General features: G+C 35.7%; 2 protein-coding genes across 2 annotated transcripts; one reads left to right on the top strand and one right to left on the bottom strand.

Annotated features, from left to right (window-relative positions):
- Window positions 1–2225: 2225 nt before the first annotated feature.
- On the bottom strand, window positions 2226–24697 carry LOC139973956 (uncharacterized). The gene is made up of 17 exons (XM_071980847.1): window positions 24580–24697; window positions 18537–18668; window positions 17472–17576; window positions 15714–15842; window positions 10535–10642; window positions 10027–10134; window positions 9519–9626; window positions 9012–9119; window positions 8504–8611; window positions 7996–8103; window positions 7488–7595; window positions 6981–7088; window positions 6698–6805; window positions 6191–6292; window positions 5856–6016; window positions 5226–5487; window positions 2226–3950 (listed from the first exon to the last, which is right to left on the bottom strand). Exons 3-17 carry the CDS (start codon window positions 17536–17538, stop codon window positions 3640–3642), a joined length of 2004 nt encoding a protein of 667 aa, XP_071836948.1. The 5' UTR covers window positions 17539–17576; window positions 18537–18668; window positions 24580–24697; the 3' UTR covers window positions 2226–3639.
- LOC139973030 (ficolin-2-like) lies at window positions 22792–25079 on the top strand. The gene is made up of 3 exons (XM_071979379.1): window positions 22792–22975; window positions 23953–24220; window positions 24632–25079. The coding sequence occupies exons 1-3, from the start codon at window positions 22856–22858 to the stop codon at window positions 24883–24885; spliced, it is 642 nt and encodes a 213-aa protein (XP_071835480.1). The 5' UTR covers window positions 22792–22855; the 3' UTR covers window positions 24886–25079.
- Window positions 25080–25320: the final 241 nt, after the last annotated feature.

Genomic DNA, 25320 nt, shown 5'->3' with positions numbered 1-25320 from the left:
CAAACTATGCTTCAGATAGCAGAAAATCATGATCTTGTTGATATTTGGAGTGATCGTAATCCTAACGCCCGGCTTTTCACCTCGCATTCTTCTGTTGATAATTCTATTCACTGTCGACTTGATTTATTTTGGTGTTCTCGACATATTGTTCAAACTGTGAGTGCAGCTGACATTGTTTCTATTTTTAGGTCCGACCATTCTAGCGTTACTCTTACTATTAATTGTAAAATCGAGCCAAGGGGCCGTGGCTACTGGAAGTTAAATGTTTCACTTTTAGCAGATTTGTGCTATTTTAATTCTATTATTGATATTATTAACAAAACTACTTCATATCCTATTTGAATGATTCCCTTCTCTGGGAAGCTGTTAAGGTGAACATCCGTTCTTTTAGTATGCGTTATTTTTCCATTCGTGCGAAAGAGCGTAACAGGTATGAATACTATCTCGTAAATGAGATTGCCAGGTTTGAAAGTTTAATCACTATATGTCCATCTGAACGTTTAAATAGGACTCTAGCAGATCTGCGAAACAATTAAGATATTTTATATGATTATAAATTTCAGGGTATGGTTATTTGTTCTAGTGCTAGATGGTGTGAATATGGTGCTAAAAATTCACAGTATTATCTTAATCTTGAACGTTACAACATGGTAAATAATAACCTATTAGAGCTTTACAATGAAGATGGTCGTATTGTTTCAAATTGTCAGGATATTTAAAGTGAAGCTGTTAGCTTTTATCGTAAACTTTAAACTAAGTGTCCTAATATTTCTCCTGTCTCGTATTTTGATGATGTTTGTATTGATCACTACAGTCTTACCGATGATTAGAGTTGTTTGTGCGAGGGTCTTTTTACCATCAATGAATGTAAAGAGGCTATTGGGTTCATGCAAAAGAATAAAACCCCTGGTTCTGATGGATTATCAGTTGAATTTTATGTACATTTTTGGGATATTTTAGGTGATTTTGTTGTTAATTCTCTTAATTTTGTTTTCAGTTGTATACACACTTAGCCGATGAACAGGACAGGGCAATAATCTCTTTTATTCCAAAGCCTTCAAAAGATTTACAATTTTTGAAAATTGGAGGCCTATAGCAATTTTAAATACTGACTACAAGATCGATGCAAAATTTCTGGCAACCCGCATGAAGCGTATTTTAAATTACATTATTAGTGAGGAGCAAACTGGATTCTTAAAGGGACGTTTCATTGGTGAGAACATTAGACTAGTTTTATACCTCATTGATCATTGTTATTCTAACAATATTTCAGGTACTCTTCTTTTTCTAGATTTGGAAAAGGCTTTTGATTGTTTGGACATGGGAGTTTCTTTATCAAAGTTTAAAATTCTTCAATTTTGGTCCAAAATGTATTAGGTGGGTTAGAACCTATTGTGGGAACGTTACATCTTGTGTTATTAACAATGGTCATCTCTCTCAGTATTTTAGTATTTCTCGAGGTGTAAGACAGGTTGTTTACTCAGTCTTTACCTCTTTATTTTATGTTCAGAATTTCTCACGTTCATGGTTAAAACCAGCTGTCCTATCAAAGGCATATCTATATTAATAACTCTGAAATTAGAATTTTACAATATGCCGATGATACTGTTTTATTTTTCGATGGTTCTCGCGCTTCTCTTGTAGAGGTTGTTAACATTCTTAATAATTTGTCTGTCGCTTCGGGTTTAAAAGTTAAGTTCAGCAAATCATTCTTTTTGCATTGGGTGCTTTGGTTTCAAGGGTTCCCCGTTATTTTCTTGAGTATTGTTTTAATGTTAATCCTAATCCCGTGAAATATATTGATGTCACATTTACTACAAACAATGAAGATTTCTTTTCGTTGAATTATCTTCCCAAATTATCCAGGCTCAAACATTTACTTGGAATGTGGTCAAAACGTGACTTAACACCAACTGGTAAAATAACTGTTATTAAGAGTTTGGCCATTTCGCAACTTGTTTTTCTTTTTAGTGTTCTACCTAATCCTCCTCTTAGTTCATTTAAGAGGTTAATATAATTGTGTATAATTTTATTTGGAACAATAAACCTTAGAAAATGAAACGTAGCACCCTTATTAATAAGAAAGTTAATGGTGGCTTTGATATAACAGATGTTGAATCATTCATTAAAAATCTAAACTCCATGTAGCTGGGTAAAACGGCATTTAGCCCCCCACCCCCCCCCAAGTAGGAAACTGGAAAATATTTTTTTGATTTGTACCTAAAACAGTTCGGTGGTGCTTTTCTTTTTTAATTTAATTTCAATAAGGAGGCAGTTTCACGTATTTCTAATATTTTTTTGGCAGAGAAGTGTGTGAGGCTTGGACTGAGTTTAATTTTCATCATCCAGATAGTAATTACGGCAATGAAATCATTTTAAACAACATTCATATATTGGTTAACAATAAAGTGATTTCCATTATAATCTTTTAAATCACAGAAAAAATCATTTGAAAGATGTCATTAAAACGATGGCTCGGTAATTCCATATAACACGTTTTAAGAGAAAATAAATGTTAGAAATTTTCCATTTACTTCATACTTGGGATTATTCACGCCATTCCTGGTCATGGGAGGGGGTACCATGATTCTGATTTGCTCCCAATGAGTGAAAATAACTTTTATATGTGCATGCGCACACATAAAATAACCACAAATGTTTATAATAGGGAAGCTAACTACCGGTCTCTGCACGCTCCGTCGTCTTGTTTGAAATGGCAAGCTATAAATTTTCCATTGAAGTAGATTGGAATAAGATTTTTAGTCTTCCGTATACGGCTGTGAATAACCCCAAAGTATCATATTTACAATTGCGTTTCCTACATCGTATTTTAGGCATAAATAGCTTGCTTTATAAAATGAAAAAGGTCAATTCTCCAGTTTGTTCATTTTGCAAGAATGCCGAAGAAACTCTAATACATTTGTTTCATAATTGTAGTCACGTTGAGCGATTCTGGGAGGCAGTGAATTCAAATTGCATTCAAAAATAATTATACTTTTAATTTGACCAATATTTGTTTTGATGATTTTGATGATATGGGTAATCCTATGAACTTTTTAATTTTGCATGCTAAAAAATATATTTACACTTGTAGGTTGAATAACAAAATCCCAGATGTGCACGAATTTTATTTTAAGTTTCGCTTTCGCTTTCGACCTGACCTTTACTGTGTCATATCTATGCAAAACAACAATTTGTGTAATTAACCTTAACGACTTTAATGATTTCTTAATGTATGCTTCTTTATGTAAGTCTTTTTGCTGATTCTTTTGTATGTTACGATATTGTAAATAAATACAGTGGAAAAAAAAAACATTGAAACAAATTGAAACATGAACAGTTTAGGAAATTATTTCAAATAAAGGAATATTCAACAATATCTCTGAAGATTAAAGAATACTATTGTTTGTTTGTTTTTTGTAAATCTGCCACTCACATTTGAACATATCATCTCCTAATTAAAGTTTTCTTGAGAGGTTTCAATCCTCGAAGATGAAACATAATTTAATGTATTTGTTTTTTCACGGATACTTCCAATAGCTCGTTTCGTCCAGTTTATTGTTTTTCTCATATCGAAACTATTTGTTCATTTTACAATGGTTTCGAGAGAAATCACAAGGCAGACTATCCGTCATCAACTCAAGAGGATGGTCGAATTTTCATCTCAACGAATTGGACGTTGCAGTTATTATAACGAGAGTAGATCATTTCCCCATTTCCTCCATTGTAGACGCCGTTAAGGTTGTGAGCCGTACAAAATGACATGCAGCTGCTGCTGTATTGAAAACGATTACAATAGCTATGACTAGTACTAAAACAACGAGTGCACAAAGTATTCGAGTACCACCAGCCGCTTCTGTGCTTCTCTGCACAGTCGAAGTTACCACATCCGTCATTGTCTCGGTCATGCGTGCTGAATTGTTTTCCTTTGTTCTTAGAGAAATATTCACCTGTGAAGCAAAAATGCAAGAACCATCAGTGGTTAATACTTGGCCATTAAACAATTGCGTTAGTATCCTGATATACTGCAGACAATTTTTGTTGGGTCATGAAATAAGTATTATAGTGAACTGGAATGAAGGGTGGGGGATGCAAATTGAATTGAATTATTTCTTATGATCAGTTGAGTAATTTCGCGATCATTAGATATATCATGCACTGTTGTATTAGTTTACCCTCTCCGTATATGTGACTGTAAGAGGATCATTGATCTGGATTGAAATGAACTGATGTATATTAATGTAAAAGCTGTAATCTTGCTTATTACATGAAATGTAATAAATGTCTATTGATATTAAATATTATGATAAAATGAGTAAATATGGTATTTGGTCCGAACGGAGACCTAAATCCTGGGCTTTCCATTAAATAGTTTTTAGTTATTATATTCACATTTTTAATTTCATTCTATGTCTCAGTTTGTCCTTGTCTTGAAACACGGTGTACGGCTCTTCTTGGTATAATTATTTCACATATGTTATAAGAAACATTATTCTGTTAGTAGTATGTGTTCACTGCAAGCCATGAATATTTATTTCTGTTACTGGTTCTGTGACGATATATGATCGTATTTGCCTCTCGTATTATTTCCTGTTCTTATCCTGATGCTTGTTCATTCAGCATACATTCTTGTTCATCGACTAGTCAGACTACTTCAATATTTTGTCAAAGATACCAACAGTATTCAATTGAGACGGTTAAGGTAACGGGTCCAGCCTGGGAGAGGCAAAACCTTCTTGCTCTTTCAATTGCAAGATTATGAAACCAAAACTGGCGAAATTGAAAAGGTTTCTTCATATCAATTGCCACTAAATTGAGATGATTGGAAGGGAGAGACAAATGAACAGCAATTTGGTATTTGGTATTATTTCATCACTTGTTCTGTTTCTATCGGTTTTTGCCTTCTGATTAATGCGTGCGACTGATCCTACAGACCCTGAACTGGATTATAAACTATATAATTATCTCGTCGATACAACAGGAGAAAGGCTGTGTGTGAAGTGTGAAAGGAGGGGGGGGGGGGGTGTTATACCAACCCTCTTTGTAAGGGTTTCTGATACAGTGTACTCATATACATATATACATATTTTGTAGGTAATATTTAACATCAAGAAGTGCTGAAACCTTGACAACCATTTTTTCATAAAGTTTAGTGTGAACATACTAGTAACTTTAACTTGACCTGTTATCCAAGGCAAGGCGCAAATATCCAACATGCAACAAACCTGTATTTCCACTGCGAGTGCCCAGTTTATTCATTGTGTAGTTGCTGCTTTCAGACTTTATTTGAAACTCTGTAAATTCAGCATATAAAGCCGACCCATTAGAAGTAGTGATGTCAAAGCGAAGCTTGTAGTTTCTTTGGTTCGTCAAGTAATGAAGCTTTTCATTTCCTAGCCATAAGTTCCTGCTGTCACCAAACCCTTCTTTATACGCAGTCCAGTTTTGATAAAAACTAGTAGAGCCATCGGTACGACGTTGAAACACCTGAAAAGATAGCAGGTAAAAATAATGAAAAAAAGAGAGTTATTGGATTAATTGAAGCATGCTAACACACAAACTTATTCAAGAAATACCGCACGAATATATATTTATAAAAAAAAATAATGTTTCAGTATGACAAACTTAGAACTTTGTTTGTTTTGTTTTGCTTTAGGGGGAAGGACATTTTTTGGATTGTCACCCTTTGCATCTACCTAGTATTTTTAATATATTCAATTCCTGGTTAAGAATTATAAAGTGCAACTAAACCAAAAACAGAAACTCGTACTTTCATTAGCGTCTGCTATAGACTAAATCATAATAACCCACAGAAACATAGTTGAAACATTACTCTTTTATAAATCAAGACTTACGGTCCACCCTCCACCGTTTTCCATGTTACAAGATACGTTGAACGGTGAACCAGGCCATCCAGTTGGCTTGATTGTATAAACCCCATCTTGTGTATGTCCAGCGTCATAAACTTCCTGACAGTCTGTAAACAATGACTCGACAGTAGGGCTACCAACAGCTTCTGTAGATGGAATATGTATGCATGCATAGTTACAACAGATAACATCCTAATATGCAATAGTACGTATACCCACTTGGTAATGTATTAGTGCTACCAACAGCTTCTGTGGATGATATGTATGAATGCATGGTTACAACAGATAACCTGCTAATATGCTATAGTACGTATACCCACTTGATGGATTATTAGTGCTGCCAACAGCTTCCTTGGAAGGTATATCCTCTGATGTTTGTGCAGCTGAAGAGGTCGGGATATCCTCAGTAGTTGTTGAAATTACTTTGCCAGAAGAATATATTGAAGAAAAATATATGATCTAAGTTTGTTTTCATTTGGTTTGTAACTTATTTGATGGTAGTCAAGTAGAGTATAAAATAACTATATCTTACTAATATAGAGCTTTTAAGAATAATTTGGGTCAATAAGAAATGAGATTTGTTTGGGATAACCCTAAAATGTTGTACTTTGTTCCCATTTTATTTAAAATTTTGGCTTAATTTATGTTTATCGGAGTACATCCCACACCGCTACCCTCCCGAATACCCTTGTTATAATTCACTTGAAAATCTAATTAAAAACAAGTACTTTTGCATTAGTGCTACCAACAGTTTCTGTAGATGGTATATGCATGCATACATGGTTACAACAGATAAACTCTTAATATGGAAAAGTACGTATACCCACCTGGTGGATTATTAGTGCTACCAACAGCTTCTGTGGATGGTGTATCCTCTGATGTGTGTGCAGTTGAAGAGGTAAGGATATCCTCAGTAGTTGTTGAAATTCCTTTGCCTGAAGAATATGTTGAAGAGAAATATATGATCTAAATTTGTTTTTATTTGGTTTGTAACTTATTTGACCGTACTTTTTTGTAAGTACTTTTGCATTAGTGTTACCAACAGTTTAGATGTGTGCATACATGGTTACAACAGATAAACTCCTCATATGGAAAAGTACGTATACCCACCAGGTGGATTATAAGTGCTACCAACAGCTTCTTTGGGTGGTATATCCTCTGATGTGTGTGCAGTTGAAGAGGTCAAGATATCCTCAGTAGTTGTTAAACTTCCTTTGCCTGAAGAATGTGTTGAAGAATAATATATGATCTAAGTTTGTGTTTATTTGGTTTGTAACTTATTTGACCGTAGTCAAGTAGAGTATAACATAACTATTTTTTACTAAGATAGAGCTTTTAAGAATAATTTGTGTCAATAAGAAATGAGATTTGTTGGGGATAACCCTAAAATGTTGTACTTTGTTCCCTTTTTATTTAAACTTTTGGCTTAATTTATGTTTATCGGAGTAAATCCCACACCGCTACCCTCCTCACTACCCTTGTTATAATTCACTTGAAAATCTAATTTAGCACAAGTACTTTTGAATTAGTGCTACCAACAGTTTCTGTAGATGGTATATGCATGCATACATGGTTACAACAGATAAACTCTTAATATGGCAAAGTACGTATACCCACCTGGTGGATTATTAGTGCTACCAACAGCTTCTGTGGATGGTGTATCCTCTGATGTGTGTGCAGTTGAAGAGGTCAGGGTATCCTCAGTAGTTGTTGAAATTCCTTTGCCTGAAGAATATGTTGAAGAGAAATATATGATCTAAGTTTGTTTTCATTTGGTTTGTAACTTATTTGACCGTAGTCAAGTAGAGTATAACATAACTATATCTTACTAATATAGAGCTTTTAAAGAATAATTTGGGTCAATAAGAAATTGAGATTTGTTTGGGATAACCCTTAAATGTTGTACTTTGTTCCCATTTTATTTAAACTTTTGGCTTAATTTATGTTTATTGGAGTACATCCCACACCGCTACCCTCCTCAATACCCTTGTTATAATTCACTTGAAAATCTAATTAAGAACAAGTACTTTTGCATTAGTGCTACCAACAGTTCTGTAGATGGTATATGCATGCATACGTGGTTACAACAGATAAACTCTTAATATGGAAAAGTACGTATACCCACCTGGTGGATTATTAGTGCTACCAACAGCTTCTGTGGATGGTGTATCCTCTGATGTGTGTGCAGTTGAAGAGGTCAGGATATCCTCAGTAGTTGTTGAAATTCCTTTGCCTGAAGAATATGTTGAAGAGAAATATATGATTTAAGTTTGTTTTCATTTGGTTTGTAACTTATTTGACCGTAGTCAAGTAGAGTATAACATAACTATATCTTACTAATATAGAGCTTTTAAAGAATAATTTGGGTCAATAAGAAATTGAGATTTGTTTGGGATAACCCTTAAATGTTGTACTTTGTTCCCATTTTATTTAAACTTTTGGCTTAATTTATGTTTATTGGAGTACATCCCACACCGCTACCCTCCTCAATACCCTTGTTATAATTCACTTGAAAATCTAATTAAGAACAAGTACTTTTGCATTAGTGCTACCAACAGTTCTGTAGATGGTATATGCATGCATACGTGGTTACAACAGATAAACTCTTAATATGGAAAAGTACGTATACCCACCTGGTGGATTATTAGTGCTACCAACAGCTTCTGTGGATGGTGTATCCTCTGATGTGTGTGCAGTTGAAGAGGTCAGGATATCCTCAGTAGTTGTTGAAATTCCTTTGTCTGAAGAATATGTTGAAGAGAAATATATGATCTAAGTTTGTTTTCATTTGGTTTGTAACTTATTTGACCGTAGTCAAGTAGAGTATAACATAACTATATCTTACTAATATAGAGCTTTTAAAGAATAATTTGGGTCAATAAGAAATTGAGATTTGTTTGGGATAACCCTTAAATGTTGTACTTTGTTCCCATTTTATTTAAACTTTTGGCTTAATTTATGTTTATTGGAGTACATCCCACACCCCTCCCCTCCTCAATACCCTTGTTATAATTCACTTGAAAATCTAATTAAGAACAAGTACTTTTGCATTAGTGCTACCAACAGTTCTGTAGATGGTATATGCATGCATACGTGGTTACAACAGATAAACTCTTAATATGGAAAAGTACGTATACCCACCTGGTGGATTATTAGTGCTACCAACAGCTTCTGTGGATGGTGTATCCTCTGATGTGTGTGCAGTTGAAGAGGTCAGGATATCCTCAGTAGTTGTTGAAATTCCTTTGCCTGAAGAATATGTTGAAGTGAAATATATGATCTAAGTTTGTTTTCATTTGGTTTGTAACTTATTTGACCGTAGTCAAGTAGAGTATAACATAACTATATCTTACTAATATAGAGCTTTTAAAGAATAATTTGGGTCAATAAGAAATGAGATTTGTTTGGAATAACCCTTAAATGTTGTACTTTGTTCCCATTTTATTTAAACTTTTGGCTTAATTTATGTTTATTGGAGTACATCCCACACCGCTACCCTCCTCAATACCCTTGTTATAATTCACTTGAAAATCTAATTAAGAACAAGTACTTTTGCATTAGTGCTACCAACAGTTCTGTAGATGGTATATGCATGCATACATGGTTACAACAGATAAACTCTTAATATGGAAAAGTACGTATACCCACCTGGTGGATTATTAGTGCTACCAACAGCTTCTGTGGATGGTGTATCCTCTGATGTGTGTGCAGTTGAAGAGGTCAGGATATCCTCAGTAGTTGTTGAAATTCCTTTGTCTGAAGAATATGTTGAAGAGAAATATATGATCTAAGTTTGTTTTCATTTGGTTTGTAACTTATTTGACCGTAGTCAAGTAGAGTATAACATAACTATATCTTACTAATATAGAGCTTTTTAAGAATAATTTGGGTCAATAAGAAATGAGATTTGTTTGGGATAACCCTAAAATGTTGTACTTTGTTCCCATTTTATGTAAAATTTTGGCTTAATTTATGTTTATCGGAGTACATCCCACACCGCTACCCTCCCGAATACCCTTGTTATAATTCACTTGAAAATCTAATTAAAAACAAGTACTTTTGCATTAGTGCTACCAACAGTTTCTGTAGATGGTATATGCATGCATACGTGGTTACAACAGATAAACTCTTAATATGGAAAAGTACGTATACCCACCTGGCAGATTATTAGTGCTACCAACAGCTTCTGTGGATGGTGTATCCTCTGATGTGTGTGCAGTTGAAGAGGTCAGGATATCCTCAGTAGTTGTTGAAATTCCTTTGCCTGAAGAATATGTTGAAGAGAAATATATGATCTAAGTTTGTTTTCATTTGGTTTGTAACTTATTTGACCGTAGTCAAGTAGAGTATAACATAACTATATCTTACTAATATAGAGCTTTTAAAGAATAATTTGGGTCAATAAGAAATTGAGATTTGTTTGGGATAACCCTAAAATGTTGTACTTTGTTCCCATTTTATTTAAACTTTTGGCTTAATTTATGTTTATCGGAGTACATCCCACACCCCTCCCCTCCTCAATACCCTTGTTATAATTCACTTGAAAATCTAATTAAGAACAAGTACTTTTGCATTAGTGCTACCAACAGTTCTGTAGATGGTATATGCATGCATACATGGTTACAACAGATAAACTCTTAATATGCAAAAGTACGTATACCCACCTGGTGGATTATTAGTCCTGCCAACAGCTTTTGCGGAAGGTATATCCTCTGATGTTTGTGCAGTTGAAGAGGTCAAGATATCCTCAGTAGTTGTTGAAATTCCTTTGCCTGAAGAATATGTTGAAGAGAAATATATGATCAAGTTTGTGTTCATTTGGTTTGTAACTTACTTGACCGTAGTCAAGTAGACTATTACATAACAATATCTTTCTAACAAGAGCTTTTGAATAATAATTTTAGGACAATAAGAAATGAGAATTCTTTAGATAAACATGCAAATTTGTACTTTCTTCCCTTTTTATTTGATATTTGGCTTAATTTATGTTTATCGGAGTACATCCTACTCAGCTCCCATCCTCAGAATCCTTGCTATAATTCACTTGAACATACAATTAAGTAAAATTAGTTTATGACGCGCAACCCGATGCAAGAAATGTTATCAAATATTTTCGGTAAAGAATCATTTTGGAAATATGTTTGCCTGACTTACAAATTTAAACTTTTCTGGCATCATCTTTCTATATATACGAATGTTTCATTTACAGTAGATCAACCATCGCATTGGTTACCAAAAATAGTATTTCAGTTTACTTTCAGATAATACATGCTGACTGATGATTAGCAAATTTAAGCAAACACATAATATGGCACCAATATAAATATTTGATTTGAAACTATAAAACAGCTTAGTATATTGAATTTGTTCATTGCATTGTTTGTTTGAAAAGTTTAAAAACTTGTACGTCAGGAAGCAAACAATATTTGAAGGACAATTGTGAATGAACACAAGAATTGTTTAGAAGTTAAAGAGAGTAAAACGACAATTTAACACAAACTGAAAGGAAGTTGGTAAGAACTGCATTTACTACTGAGTCCTTCAATAAATAAATCACTGCACTAATGGTTAATGTTCGTTCTGGAAATTAAATGTCTGTTGACAGATTATTGGCATGAATCTGACTTTATGGGAATCGGGATGCCCAATACTAACTTTTGACAAAATCAAGATAACCTTATGTGACACTGTTTGCATGGAGACATATCTATTGAGATGCGTCACTGCACTTTGTCACAACAATTTCGCAAAACAAAGTATAGACCGGGAGCCCAGAGGGTTTGGTTAGCTGGGAAGGTAACCAATTGCCTTGTACGTCACAATGTTCACAGTGCATTCCTGTATATGAAACCAGACGACTGGCAAACCGGCTGTGGTGGGTGTGGCTGGGAGAGCAATTTTAAAGTCACCTAAAAGCTAACCTAGATCAGCTTTCATGGTAACCACATCAAAGTAAGTACAATGTGTCAGGTATGGCCCCAAGAGCAACAAATGCCCTCCAAAATGCCCATCCCTCCTTGACCCAGGTCAACTCATGAGGTTACCAGTTAAAAACTACTGGAAAATGATTGGCAGGACTCTATATGGAAGGGATGGGCATTTCCAGTAATTTATATTAGTGGGGTTCACCTGCCAGTAGACCCCTAAAATGCCCGTCCCCTCATTGACCTAGGTGAGCTCATGAGGTAACCACTTAAAACCTACTGGAAAATGATGGTTAGGACTTCAGATACAAGGGATGGGCATTGCCAGTGATTTTTGCCAGTAGACCTCCAAAATGCCCATCCCCTCCTTGACCCAGGTCAACTCATGAGGTAACCAGTTAAAAACTATTGGAAAATGATTGGCAGGACTCTATATGGAAGGGATGGGCATTTCCAGTAATTTATATTAGTGGGGTACACCTGCCAGTAGACCCCCAAAATGCCCATCCACTCATTGACCTAGGTGAGCTCATGAGGTAACCAGTTGAAACCTACTGGAAAATGATAGGTATCACTTCATATGTAAGGGATGGACATTTCCAAAAATTTATATTAGTGGGGTACCCCTGCCAGTAGACCCCCAAAATGCCCATCCCCTCATTGACCTAGGTGAGCTCATGAATTAACCAGTTGAAAACTACTGGAAAATGATTGGCAGGACTCTATATGTAGGGGATGGGCATTTCCAGTAATTTATATTGGTGGGCCACCACTGCCAGAGTCCGACCCCCCCCCCATTATTAACCTAGGTGAGCTTATGGTGTAACCAATTGAAAAATTCTGGAAAATGATAGGTAGGACTTCAGATTTAAGGAGAGTCATTTCCAGTAATTTCCAATTTCTTTTAGCATGGAGACATTTTTTGTGAAAAACCATAAAACAATAATCTACGACATATGACCTGAAACTTGGTTTCTTTGAGAGGACTATATATAAACTCTGATCATTGAATTTGACCTCTCGATAACCACTGTGAATAAAAAATTCCATGCCATGAAAGAAAAAAGGTATTATAAAATTATATAGAAGTAGAAGTATATTATAAAAGGTTTTATAACCCTCCCCTATGTCAGTATGTGTAATAACTATTTATGAAGACCTCTCAAAGAAACCAAGTTTCAGGTCATAGGTCGTAGATTATTGTTTTATGGTTTTTCACAAAAAATGTCCCCATGCTAAAAGAAATTGGTATGGCAACAAAAGCACAAACAGTGAATCATTCATCAGATTAATATATTTTTCCTTGACCCATGGAAACAGGCTGGTGCCACTGGCATGGACCACATCACAGACAGTCACCTTGGCATTAGTAAATCTACGGTAACTTGAACGGACCACTTCAGAACAGCTGAATGAAATGAACGTTGACCGTCAAAAACATACTTCCTGAAACATTTTGGGGGTCTACTGGCAGGGGTACCCCACTAATATAAATTACTGGAAATGCCCATCCCCTACATGTTGAGTCCTGCCAATCATTTTCCAGTAGTTTTCAACTGGTTACTTCATGAGCTCACCTAGGTCAATGTGGGGATGGGCATTTTGGGGGTCTACTGGCAGGGGTACCCCACTAATATAAATTACTGGAAATGCCCATCCCTTACATATGAAGTGATACCTATCATTTTCCAGTAGTTTTTAACTGGTTACTTCATGAACTCACCTAGGTCAATGAGGGGATGGGCATTTTGGGGGTCTACTGGCAGGGGTACCCCACCAATATAAATTACTGGAAATGCCCATCCCTTACATATAGAGTCCTGCCAATCATTTTCCAGCAGTTTTTAACTGGTTACTACTTCATGAGCTCACCTAGGTCAATGAGGGGATGGGCATTTTGGGGGTCTACTGGCAGGGGTACCCCACTAATATAAATTACTGGAAATGCCCATCCATTACATATAGAGTCTTGCCAATCATTTTCCAGCAGTTTTTAACTGGTTACTACTTCATGAGCTCACCTAGGTCAATGAGGGGATGGGCATTTTGGGGGTCTACTGGCAGAGGTACCCCACTAATATTAATTACTGGAAATGCCCATCAATTACATATAGAGTCTTGCCAATCATTTTCCAGTAGTTTTCACATGGTAACTTCATGAACTGACCTAGGTCAAGGAGGGAGGGGCATTTTGGAGGTCTCCTGGCAGGGGTACCCCACCAATAAAAATCACTGGCAATGCCCATCCCTTGTATCTGAAGTCCTAACCATCATTTTCCAGTAGGTTTCAAGTGGTTACCTCATGAGCTGACCTAGGTCAGCCGTGAGGGGTCAATTATTGATGACTGGCAGGGGTACCCCACCACCAATAATTACTGGCGATGGCCATTTGTTGCTCTTGGGGCCATACCTGACACATTGTACTTACTTTGATGTGGTTACCATGAAAGCTGATCTAGGTTAGCTTTTAGGTGACTTTAAAATTGCTCTCCCAGACACACCCACCACAGCCGGTTTGCCAGTCGTCTGGTTTCATATACAGGAATGCACTGTGAACATTGTGACGTACAAGGCAATTGGTTACCTTCCCAGCTAACCAAACCCTCTGGGTTCCCGCTCTAGTAGTTTCATTGTTATATAATTAACGGAACATATTATATATGTACAAAGAAAATGTAGTGACTAAATTACATTAATACTAGAGATTTTGATGGATTGAGTCGAATTTAAAGGCATTTCATTATGTATATCTGCTTTATTTCTGGGTCGGTGTCCGGTTGGATAGAATATTATATAGAGCCGATTGTGATTGCTAAAGGTAAAGGCGCATGGCATTTATACATGAAATGCCGATATTCATCGAATTCCGGGAAGCTTTATAATGCGTTGTTTCTTAACTGTATTAAGTTCGGCTCATTTCTTATCATGTATTTATGTTATTTATTCTTTAAGAACCATACATTTAGTTGTCAAACAACTTCCTTTTAATACTGCTGAATCGTTATAGAAAACCGTTTGTTCATTGGTAGGAAATTAAAGCTTTGTTCTGTGTTCAGAGATGAGTCCTAAGATGTAAGCTTATGAAGTGAAATTATAGACAAATGTTGATCTGATATTTTGGGCATGTTTACTAAAATTATTCCGCACAACTCGTCTGTAGTGCAGTGGCGTAGCCAGCATTCTATTGTTAGGGGGGGGGGGCAAGATTTTTCTTAAGGGGGCAACACCACATTATGAAAAGGATACAATGAATTAGCTACTCTTATTCACTACATGCCCAGATTTCGACACAAACAATTTTCACTAGGCATATAGGCCTATACGTGAAGTGAAAATTCTCCACGAGTGGCATCATTAAGTTGGTCGCTGAAAATACACATGGGTTGCTAGCGCTAGTTTGTAATGGTTATACAACCGGCCAAATTATTGGCGCTTATTCTGCAGGACGATATTGATCAACGGTCTCCGTATGTGGGTATGATGAAAGCCCAACATGTGCAATATCTCGGTCTGATCACCAAGTTCTGACCTTATATGAAGTATGAACATGAGCCATGAGGAATGAATACTTGTGATTAGAACTCGAAAAAAATGTAAAAAAGAAGTATTTTGAATACATTACTGGATTTCACTTAAGGGGGGGGGGGGGCAAGACTGTAGCACAAAGCAAATTTGGGGGGATTGCCCCCCTGGCGCCCCTCTTGCTACGCCACTGCTGTTATATCTAGGGTGTCACTTACGTATTATCAAAATGCCATCTTTAACATGAAAGAATAACAGAATCCAATGAATGTTAACATCTATATACTTGATGCTTTTACTTGACAATAAAAGTGAATATATGTACAGTTTCAACTCTGCCATGGCTCCCAGTCATCATAAAATAGTTTAATATTTATGCTCAGATGAACACCCTCACCTGTGAATGATTTTGGTGTTGCGGTAGTCTTAACACCCCCAAATTTGATGACATCACAATCTCCTTTGTCTCTGATCCACTTTGCAGCGCCATTCTCGTCAATTGTTGTTGTGTAATAGCAAGTCTTTCCTTGAAGAGGAATAATAATGACGTATTTAGTATATATATATATATATATATATATATATATATATATAACACAAGGGTTAAAATTCATGAAAGATATGATTCTTTTCCTCGTTGTTACCTATATTGATTTTTCTCGATAGATATTGTCCTGAGAAAGTATGCTAGTTGATTATAAAAGTTCTTGCTATTTGCAAATTTATGATGTATTTGTTTGACGTTAGTATATATTGCTATGAGTAACATTCGGTAAATTTGTTAAAACGATATGTTTAGCCTCCCATGTATGAATGACAGTGAAAACATATTAACCTTCTTTTACGTCAATAAATTCATTTTTTTTTTAAGCCAAAGCATTTTTGAAGATATTTATTAAAATAATCTGTATTTTATAAACACGAGTAAATTTAATAAATTTCAGAGATCTTAGTTTGTTCAGATCGCTGAATTATTTAGAACTATATTGTAGACTTCTAAAACAAACTAAACTTGATGCTTTCACACTAACAAAACGGTATAGCTTGGTTACGATTAATAACCTACTGTCACAAATAAGCGCATCTAGTCACGTTTAGCATATGAGGCAACGTATTATATCACATGTTGCTTAAACTGTCGATTAGATATATATTTATGTCTTGAAAGAAACACATTGAAAGGCTTAGCAAATATGATGATGTTTGAAAAGTTATGTCTATGTTTAATGTTTCATGCTGTTGTTTATTGCCTTAGGTGAACATTTGACGTCAATATCAAACCCCCAAATGCTTGAAAATTATGACAATTTTCTGAAATTGAAGTGGACATAATGTAGCGTGATTTATTTCACAATTTACAATTGCTATGTTCAGTATACAGCAGGGTTGTCCAACCTTTTGCAGAGGAGGGCCACATGGAATGCTTATGATGAAGGAGGGGCCGCATGAAACCTACGATTTTCAATTTGTTTGCGCGAAGCCCAAGGCAAGAAAATGTGGGCACTGCCCGCGGTGCGCACTGATTTATTTTCTTTCCTGATAAAGCAGATGAATTAAGTCCAGCCGCCCCGCCCCCTACGCTGAGACCTTTATGCAGTTTTTTGGACCCAGAAGGTTTGAATGATTGATTATATAGCTTCAAATTGTTATCAATAAATCTGCTCACTAAATTTCGCACAGTAGAGCATCTCTGGTGGGCCGGACGCAACCCTGCGGCGGGCCTTACTGTGGCCCGCGGGCCGTAGGTTGGACAACCCTGGTATACAGCGACTAAACAGCGACAGAAATGTATCATCTACTCCTTCATAGAATTTGAAACCTCCATTTTGTTGCAGCATTACTCAAAAACAGGAATATAATATATATCGAAATTACGTCAATAACAACATGGCATACAATGGATAACTTAATTTTGATTTCACTGAACCGATAACAACTTGTAAAAGACACTTATTTATTTAGAGTTCCAAGATAAGAAAAGTCTAATCGTCATCAACATCGCTAGTGTTATTGCCATCAAACTTTTTGTACATATTTTATGACAGATCTATTAAAAAATAAAATAATCATGTTACGCATCATCCTGAATTAATGTTTGAAACAGCCTGTTTTGTTGGGAAAAGATGGAGTTGAAACGTTAAGAGATGTAGCTTACCCTCGGTCCATTCGAGCAGTAAATAAATTCCGCAAACCATGGCGGCGATTATTGTAAACGGCTTCATGATTCCTTCCGAAACGTCTCAAATCTACGAAGTATATACTTGGAAAACAGACGATGCGAGCTAAGAATCACATCAAGACAACTGCTCTGATTGTCAATTGTGAATGTACATTATGTATACCTGTAACTCATAGCAACTCCAGAATCATTAGGTTACGTTTCAAATATGACCGCCGAAGCGATGAATATGCATATTGTTTTATAGTTACGATGGATATATATGAATATTGAGTGATACAAATATACGTTTATTATTATTAAAATATAACACTTACTTGTAAATGTTAGAAATATAATATCTTATTTTTATTTTGAAAATGTTACAGAGAAAATAAAAAAACTGGAAGTTAGCGCCATGCGTTTTGGTACAAGGTTTATAAGTTTGAATCTTTAGATTTCAGTATATTAATGTTATATTGGTAGACCCACACAAATGCAGTTTAGTGACAGCGTTAGTTTTTATTTCGTTTAGCCCTTTTGCGTTTACCGTTTTGCTGTTTACCAGCTACTACAAATCGCCACCAATGAAAAAAATAATATAATTTTAGTTTATTTGGTTCTAATTCCATCAATGCAAATTTCACTTAATTAGCATCATACTTTCATTGTGTTACATTTTGTACTTTTCATTCGACTGCCAAGTATTGCTGACATAGGTAAATATAGTTTCTAAAACTTTACTCCTTATTTGTCAATGATGCGTCATATCTTATTTCTCTGGTTTTCTCTAAATATATTTTCTTTAGGAGTAAACATGGATTTTCGTTATAATATATATATATATATATATATATATGTATATAAATATAAATATATATATATATATATATATATATATATATATATATATATATAAATGTTTATATATTCCGAATTGATACGATATTTAAACCACGATATCCCTCCCATACACAATACTGCTACATTTTCAGTGATCTACCAGACAGGGGGGGGGGGGGTTGCTTAAAAGATGTGGCACACTGGGCGCCTCGTACTCACCTTTCGCAATCAAGAGGAAATCGGCGCCTTCGAGGCCTAATGCTTCAGGCGCCCAGGACCAATGCTGCAGCGGTAAATCGGTACGCCCGGACCCAGTGGTTCAGAAGTGGTTCATTGCATATGCTTTCTGTCCTATGAAAGCATTACAGACTTAAGATAATGTTTGTGGGTTTGCGTTCCATTAAAGATATGACGATTCCTCCTAAGACTAATCTCAAGCGTCGAGACAGATACGCAAGTATAGGACAATATTCATGTATGTACATCATAACCTACAAACTATACGGTATACGCAACCAATGATGTCGGTTTTACAACGATTATGGAGCAAAGCTCCGCGTATAAGAATAAGCTAAGGAAAAGGTGAAGAAAGTGTTTTCCATTAAGGCAGTATTCTGTCTACTAATTAATTTTTATACTTATATCCAGGTCTCGCATAAACCCCATGGGAGTCCGTGGTGGTGGGGTGGGTGGTTAACCATTCCCTATATGCGCAATGTACACTGTTACCTTCAATTTATACATGTAAATCTGTAAATGGACCTGCATCTCATAAAATTTGATTCGCTGTTCTTTTTATGTAGATAACATTGTAAACAATATAATTAACATAAATGTTCAGTGACGGGATAAAATATTGAAAATAAATCTTGATTTGCACATAATAAAGTATGTCCGTTACAAGTATATGAGGACACGATAACTTTTAATAATATTTTCTGGAATATACACGTCTACGAGGAAATATTACATTAAAAAGTGAAATCATTTGTCCTATAATACAACCATTTAGACACTTTCAAAATTAATCATCAAGAAAGATTATTTTGTCTCTGAAAGAACTCTCTACATTTTCCTTCCAAATTCGCTTTCTATACCGTGCATAGGCCATAATTAACACGACTGAACCTTGCTCATTTTTATTAATAATAGGCCTATATGAAAGCATTGATAAAGCCATATGACGATTAAAATATCAATATGGAAACATAATAACAAAATTCTAAGAATAGATATATTTACCTCAAAGTAGATTTACCATGATTGTGGTGATAATAATAATAATATTGAAAAAAATGTAATAATGTAAAGAGATACAGGAAACCTCCCCCGTTTTATACCGTATCATGTTGAGTTTATGAATTGCTTGTTGAATCACTTGAATGGCCAATTGAAACAAACATTTCTGAGAAGTGTGTCTTTAAACTGTTCATTGTGTACAAATTATCATTATCAAATTATCATTATCTTGCTAGAAGCAACCACGGCTTCAAAATTCTACATTATTAAAAAAAAAAGGGTCGCTCGCTTCAAGGTTATTACGACCTCATAAAAATCATAGCCTGAATTTAGTTCATTTTGTGCGATTACTGATTTTTAATTGTTCCTCTTGTAAACATATAAGACGACATAATTCTCGGCTCATCGGTCGAAGAGTCTTGTCAAGTCAAACTTAACGTTACGTTTAATAAATCAATTATTGCTGCCAGTGTTTAACGACAGGCTTTCTTATATAACCTTTTCTGAATTGCATACAAGATGACGGTTGTATTATTGCTTATACGTATAGTAGAAGATGTAGAAATAAAAGTACCGTATATGAACAAGATTATCGAGTTCGAGGAAGAGGGAAATGTAAGAGGGTGAGAAGGGGAGAGGAGATGTAATAGGAGGAGAAGGGGGTGAGGGGTGCGCGAGGGTGACAAAGGGTGAGTGAGTGTCCAAAGTTAAATCAGTAAACTGTATGCTTTATCATAATTGCATTTATAGGTCTTTATGATCACATTTTCAAACGGTGACGCCCCACACTCCACCGTATCCCTGCTCCTAGAAGAATATGTCCAATTGTCAATATAACAATTGACCTATATATATATATATATATATATATATATATATATATATATATATATATATATCATGTTGATCTCTAGATGTAGAAAGAAAAGTACCGTATATGAACAAGATTATCGAGTTCGAGATATATATATATATATATATATATCTATCTCTATATATATATAAAGATATATATATATATATAAAGATATATATATATATATAGATATATATATATATAGATACTACCACTGGAGGGGGGGGGGGGAATCCGCTCCCAAAATCTCACTCGATATGACATCCAATAAGCACTGCAACATTATAACATTTCTATTTGAATTAATATAGAGCGTTATCCTTCAAAAAAACACGACTACTGTAGAAAGGATAAAGTCATTAAATCATATCATCTAAATGTCATCAATGACATTTACCCAAACATGCGTTATGATGATATTACCAAGTATGTTGTCTATTTCATTGCTAATGAACTGTTTCATCTGGCAAGCTACGCGTGAAATCGGCTCGTCCGATGGAGCGGCTCGTGGAGTGGCTCGGTGAAGCGCCTCGAAAGCGGCTCGTCCGGTGGAGCAGAGGAAGAACAAGAATGCCAAAACCCGAAAAATGGTGAACTATATTTTCTTGGACAGGAAGAGGCAAGAGGAAACTCTGGTAGATGTCCGCAGCGGTTGTGACGTGCAAATCGATCAGCCGACCTGAGTATAGGGGCGAAAGTTGTATCGAACCATTTAGTAGCTGGTTCCTTCCGAAGTTTCCCTCAGGATAGCTGGTGCTTGTAAGAACTCGTGAACAATTTTATCTGGTAAAGCGAATGATAAGAGGCCTTGGGCCGAAACTAAAAGTGTTAGCTCAGTGGTTAACGTCGGTGCCTTCCAATCATAAGGTCCCCGGTTCGAGTCACTCCAAGATTAATGTATGTGGTCCAGTTACAGAGTTGTTGACATTTGAAAATTCATCATCATTGGACGTTAAATACGAATCTAAGAGACTGACGTCGGTCAGCTTGCGGCTTTGATAAGCCAATGAGGCTTCTACGCGAGTTTCTGCTAGCAGAAGGTTCTAAAATACATACATACCTACATACAAATCAAGATATCTGGTTGACAGTATAACAAGAAGCAATTATAAATAAATTGTAGCGTAGTAAAATTTAGTCGACCGTACAAAGTTAGACTTTAATTATCGTAACGTGAACCAACAAGAAATAGTTTTGTATGTAGCAAAACATCATGTTCCTTTTCTTCCCATTAACGTCACTTTTGTGGCCAGTGGTAAAAAATATGAATCCCACAAATAAGTCCTGTCCCTCCCTCTCTAACACTTACGTACCATATCCCTCTCAAGCAACACTATTGGTAAATTGATATTATTTTCGAGAAATACAACCTTTCATATAAAATCTCCTAGTCACTCATCTTAATACAATTGTAACACAGATTGAATAATGGATAAGATGCCCAATTTTTTTGTCAGCTTAAAATAACCGTACAAACTTGTTCGCGTGGCGCCCTCTCTTTGTCTGCATTCGACCGCTAACAGAGTTGTGTAGTTTAAGTCCCCCAACTATTTACAACTAATCCGTCTTCGCGTGATTTCCTGTCATTACATTCTTTATAAATGCCCTTGTAAACAGGTCAGCAGTTTTTACTTCAATCAATAGATATGATAACATTTTCATAGAAAGACAGTGTCTGTTAAAGACATTAGAAGTAATCCCTACAATTAAAGCTACGGTATTCGAATACAGCTGAAAGGCCGCTTAACGTATTTAAATTCGATGCTCTTAGAATCGCTATAGCATTTGAATTGCTAGAAGAGAGTTGTATCATCTTTAGCGATCCACCGACTTACAAGACACATATATTTTTGGCTACACTGAGATTTTGAGAAGTCAGTAATTGTGGATTCGATATAATTTTAGATGAATATAATTTTAACGAGATCTGTGGTCAATGCTTTGATCGTATACTAAACGGGTTCAACACACATTAATGTAGGACTGGGAAAGACATGGGGATGTATATGGGTAGGTAGGCAGAGATTGTTACCCCTATCGAAGTAGTGTTTTATAAAAGAAAATCACAACAATAATTTCAAGGCAAAAACATTTAATGTTATTTAATGTTACCAAAATTCAATGATATCTACCCAGTGACACAGTATATGAGACATTGAACAATGTAATGCAACGAACATATGCATATGTATACAGCATGTACCTTATACAGGTATTCAGAAACTAGTCTTTATAGTCTATAATAGTCTGTGTATTATATATAAAAACTGAATATAAAATCCAAGGAGTATTTATGTCAAATTTGACTCAATAATGTTAATATAAACAAAGATTATTCGTGAATTACTCATTTCAGTCATTGATCAGCTTACGCAATCACGTCATTTTTCAATTACCAGGAAGCGAGTACCCGAGAGATTGTTCTGAAGTCCGTGACTATCTCATGAAGTTCTCATCAAGATTTTCTACTAAGAAGTCTGGAGTTTATCTTATTCAGCCGGACGATGCTCTAGAACCTTTCCGTGTATATTGTAACAACTCGATTGATGGAGGGGGTTGGACTGTAAGTTAAGTTGAAGAATTTCTCTATATTTTGTTCGTCAATTAGAAGGAAATCACACTAGCGGAACCAGCAATATATGCAGTTAAACTGATATAGTTTTATCAAAATTAGTTTGATCAAGCCACATGCTGACATGAGAGAGAGTGGGTCTGAGAGTGGGTTTGTGTGTGGGTCTGAGAGTGGGTCTGTGTGTGGGTCTGTGAGTGGGTCTGTGAAGTCTACAGTTAGAATCCCTGTCTATGTCCCTAAAAACTCTGTTAACCCGTCGAAATGTGAGTTTCTGCATTTAAATATTTCATATATTCATTTGTGATAATCTGCTAAACTCAGAAAGAGTTATCTACGGGACATTGACAAGTACTAACGTGGATTAAACAAAATGAGTCCTTGTGAATAGGATTTTGGGGAAGATAGGGAACATAGTTTTTATCAGAAGGCTGTTTGTATAAACCACCTCACCTGCGCCTTTCCATTTAAGATATTGACTTTTTGAATAAATATGCTAAATTCCCGCAGAGAATGCTCCTTTCATGAAACTTGCTGATGACGTCATTTCCTAAATAGCTGATGATTCCATTCCATTCTGAAAATAAGGCTTCCTCATTGACCCGCGCTCCATGGCTGTAGTCTCTGACCAACCACTGCCTCTATCCCTTGAGAGTGTATGCCATAACGATTAATGATCTCAAGGAGCGAATCAAGAAAAAACTCCTTACAAATGTAAACCATAAGTAGGAAAATGTAAGAACAACTCAAACTAAAGCACTGGTCAGACTAAACTCAAACGAAAGCACGGGTCAGACGGCAAAACATTTTCCTATGCTGTAAACCCGTTTAAAGTACGCAAGAATTTATACATAAGTTATTTATTTCAACAACGAGTAAAAGTGATGCAAAGTTGCAACCGTATACTTAAATTGCAGCTTTAAGTTTTCACTTTTATTCAACCGCCTTCTCAAATAAATCGCATTCGACAGATAATCCAGCGTCGCGTTGACGGGTCCGTAGATTTCTTCCGTGAGTGGTACGATTACAAACATGGATTTGGTTTTCTGAACGGGGAATTTTGGTTAGGTAACGACAAAATCTCTCTCTTGACGAATCAAAAGAAGTATGAGATTCGGATTGATATGAATAAGCAACACGACGTTCCTTACTTTGCCATATATGATCGATTCCGAATCAGTGACGAGAGCAGTAAATACAGACTGGTTGAGCTCGGACAATACTTGCCGGAAAGTACATGTTAGTATTTTGTTCTACTCAATACCTTTTCAAAATATATATGCTTAAGTATTTTCGTTTTATTTAAATATGCAATTGAGAACGACGGAATAATTAATATATCGATAAGAATAGGAATTGAGAAATCGGTAAACAATAAGAATGAAACAATGTCTTATAGAATTGAGGTTGGGACAACAAAAACTAAGAGGTGGTTTTCAACTACCAGTGTGGCATATTTCTCTTTTCCATATTAATTTCTGGCACAGGAATAACAATATAAAGAATATTTTACAATTAATTTTTGTATAAGATTAAACTTAAATATATATTTTCAATAAATATATGCAATTCTCTCTGCACACAGATTGATCACGTACCTATACCTTGTTTGGTTATCGGTTTAATTCTTTTTTTCATATTTGGTTACAGGCACAGACTCATTTGCAATTCACAGAAATATGTCCTTCACAACTACCGACAACGATAATGACAAACACGGTACTGGTAATTGTGCCTTGTCACAGGGCAGTGCCTGGTGGTACAACCGATGCGACGAATGTGATCTCAACTCTCGCTATTTCTTTCGCACTGGTGACTTTGTGGATGCTTGTATTGAATGGACTGGCCTTCCTGGGGGAAACTGTAATCTGAAATTTACCGAAATGAAAGTTAGACCTCTTTAAACTACACCCCACCACGGCCCCTTTTTTTCATTCCTTTTTGGGCTAAAAATTGATTGTACCTGACAGTGTTCTTTATGCTACTACCGAGCAATACTCGGGCTTCTTCTCACATATGGTACTTCACCAAACTCTGTGGTGCATTTCTCTTTCTTTTTCTCCATATATATCAAAACAAATACATGGATCAACTTTAATATTTTACATTGCATATTGGTTTTCTTTCTGTATTAATTTAGTAGCACTGTGATCAATAATACTATACTGAAGTTGATATTATGATTGCAAAGATCCAACCAATATACGGCATGCTTAAGTTTCGTGAGGCCATGGGGTATCTTCTACACCCACTTCCCCACCCCTAATCCGGTGCTTTCTCATTAAGGTAACGAAACATACCATGGTCTCTTCTCTACCTCCTCCCTGTGTCATTTCTGT

Source organism: Apostichopus japonicus, chromosome 9, assembly GCF_037975245.1.
Source record: "Apostichopus japonicus isolate 1M-3 chromosome 9, ASM3797524v1, whole genome shotgun sequence".
NCBI lineage: Eukaryota > Metazoa > Echinodermata > Holothuroidea > Aspidochirotida > Stichopodidae > Apostichopus > Apostichopus japonicus.
Note: the sequence above shows the minus strand (reverse complement) of the source record. Positions and strands in the feature narration are given on the sequence as shown.

Excerpts from the sequence above, each read along its gene's own strand:
- LOC139973030 (XM_071979379.1), top strand. The coding sequence starts at position 22,856 with ATGAAGTTCTCATCAAGATTTTCTACTAAGAAGTCTGGAGTTTATCTT. Across the intron at positions 22,976-23,952 it reads TTGATGGAGGGGGTTGGACT|ATAATCCAGCGTCGCGTTGA; the intron begins GTAAGTTAAGTT and ends CGCATTCGACAG. Across the intron at positions 24,221-24,631 it reads ATACTTGCCGGAAAGTACAT|GCACAGACTCATTTGCAATT; the intron begins GTTAGTATTTTG and ends ATTTGGTTACAG.
- LOC139973956 (XM_071980847.1), bottom strand. The coding sequence starts at position 17,538 with ATGAAGCCGTTTACAATAATCGCCGCCATGGTTTGCGGAATTTATTTA. Across the intron at positions 10,643-15,713 it reads AACACCAAAATCATTCACAG|GCAAAGGAATTTCAACAACT; the intron begins GTGAGGGTGTTC and ends CATATTCTTCAG. Across the intron at positions 6,293-6,697 it reads TAGCACTAATAATCCACCAG|TAATTTCAACAACTACTGAG; the intron begins GTGGGTATACGT and ends CTTCTGGCAAAG.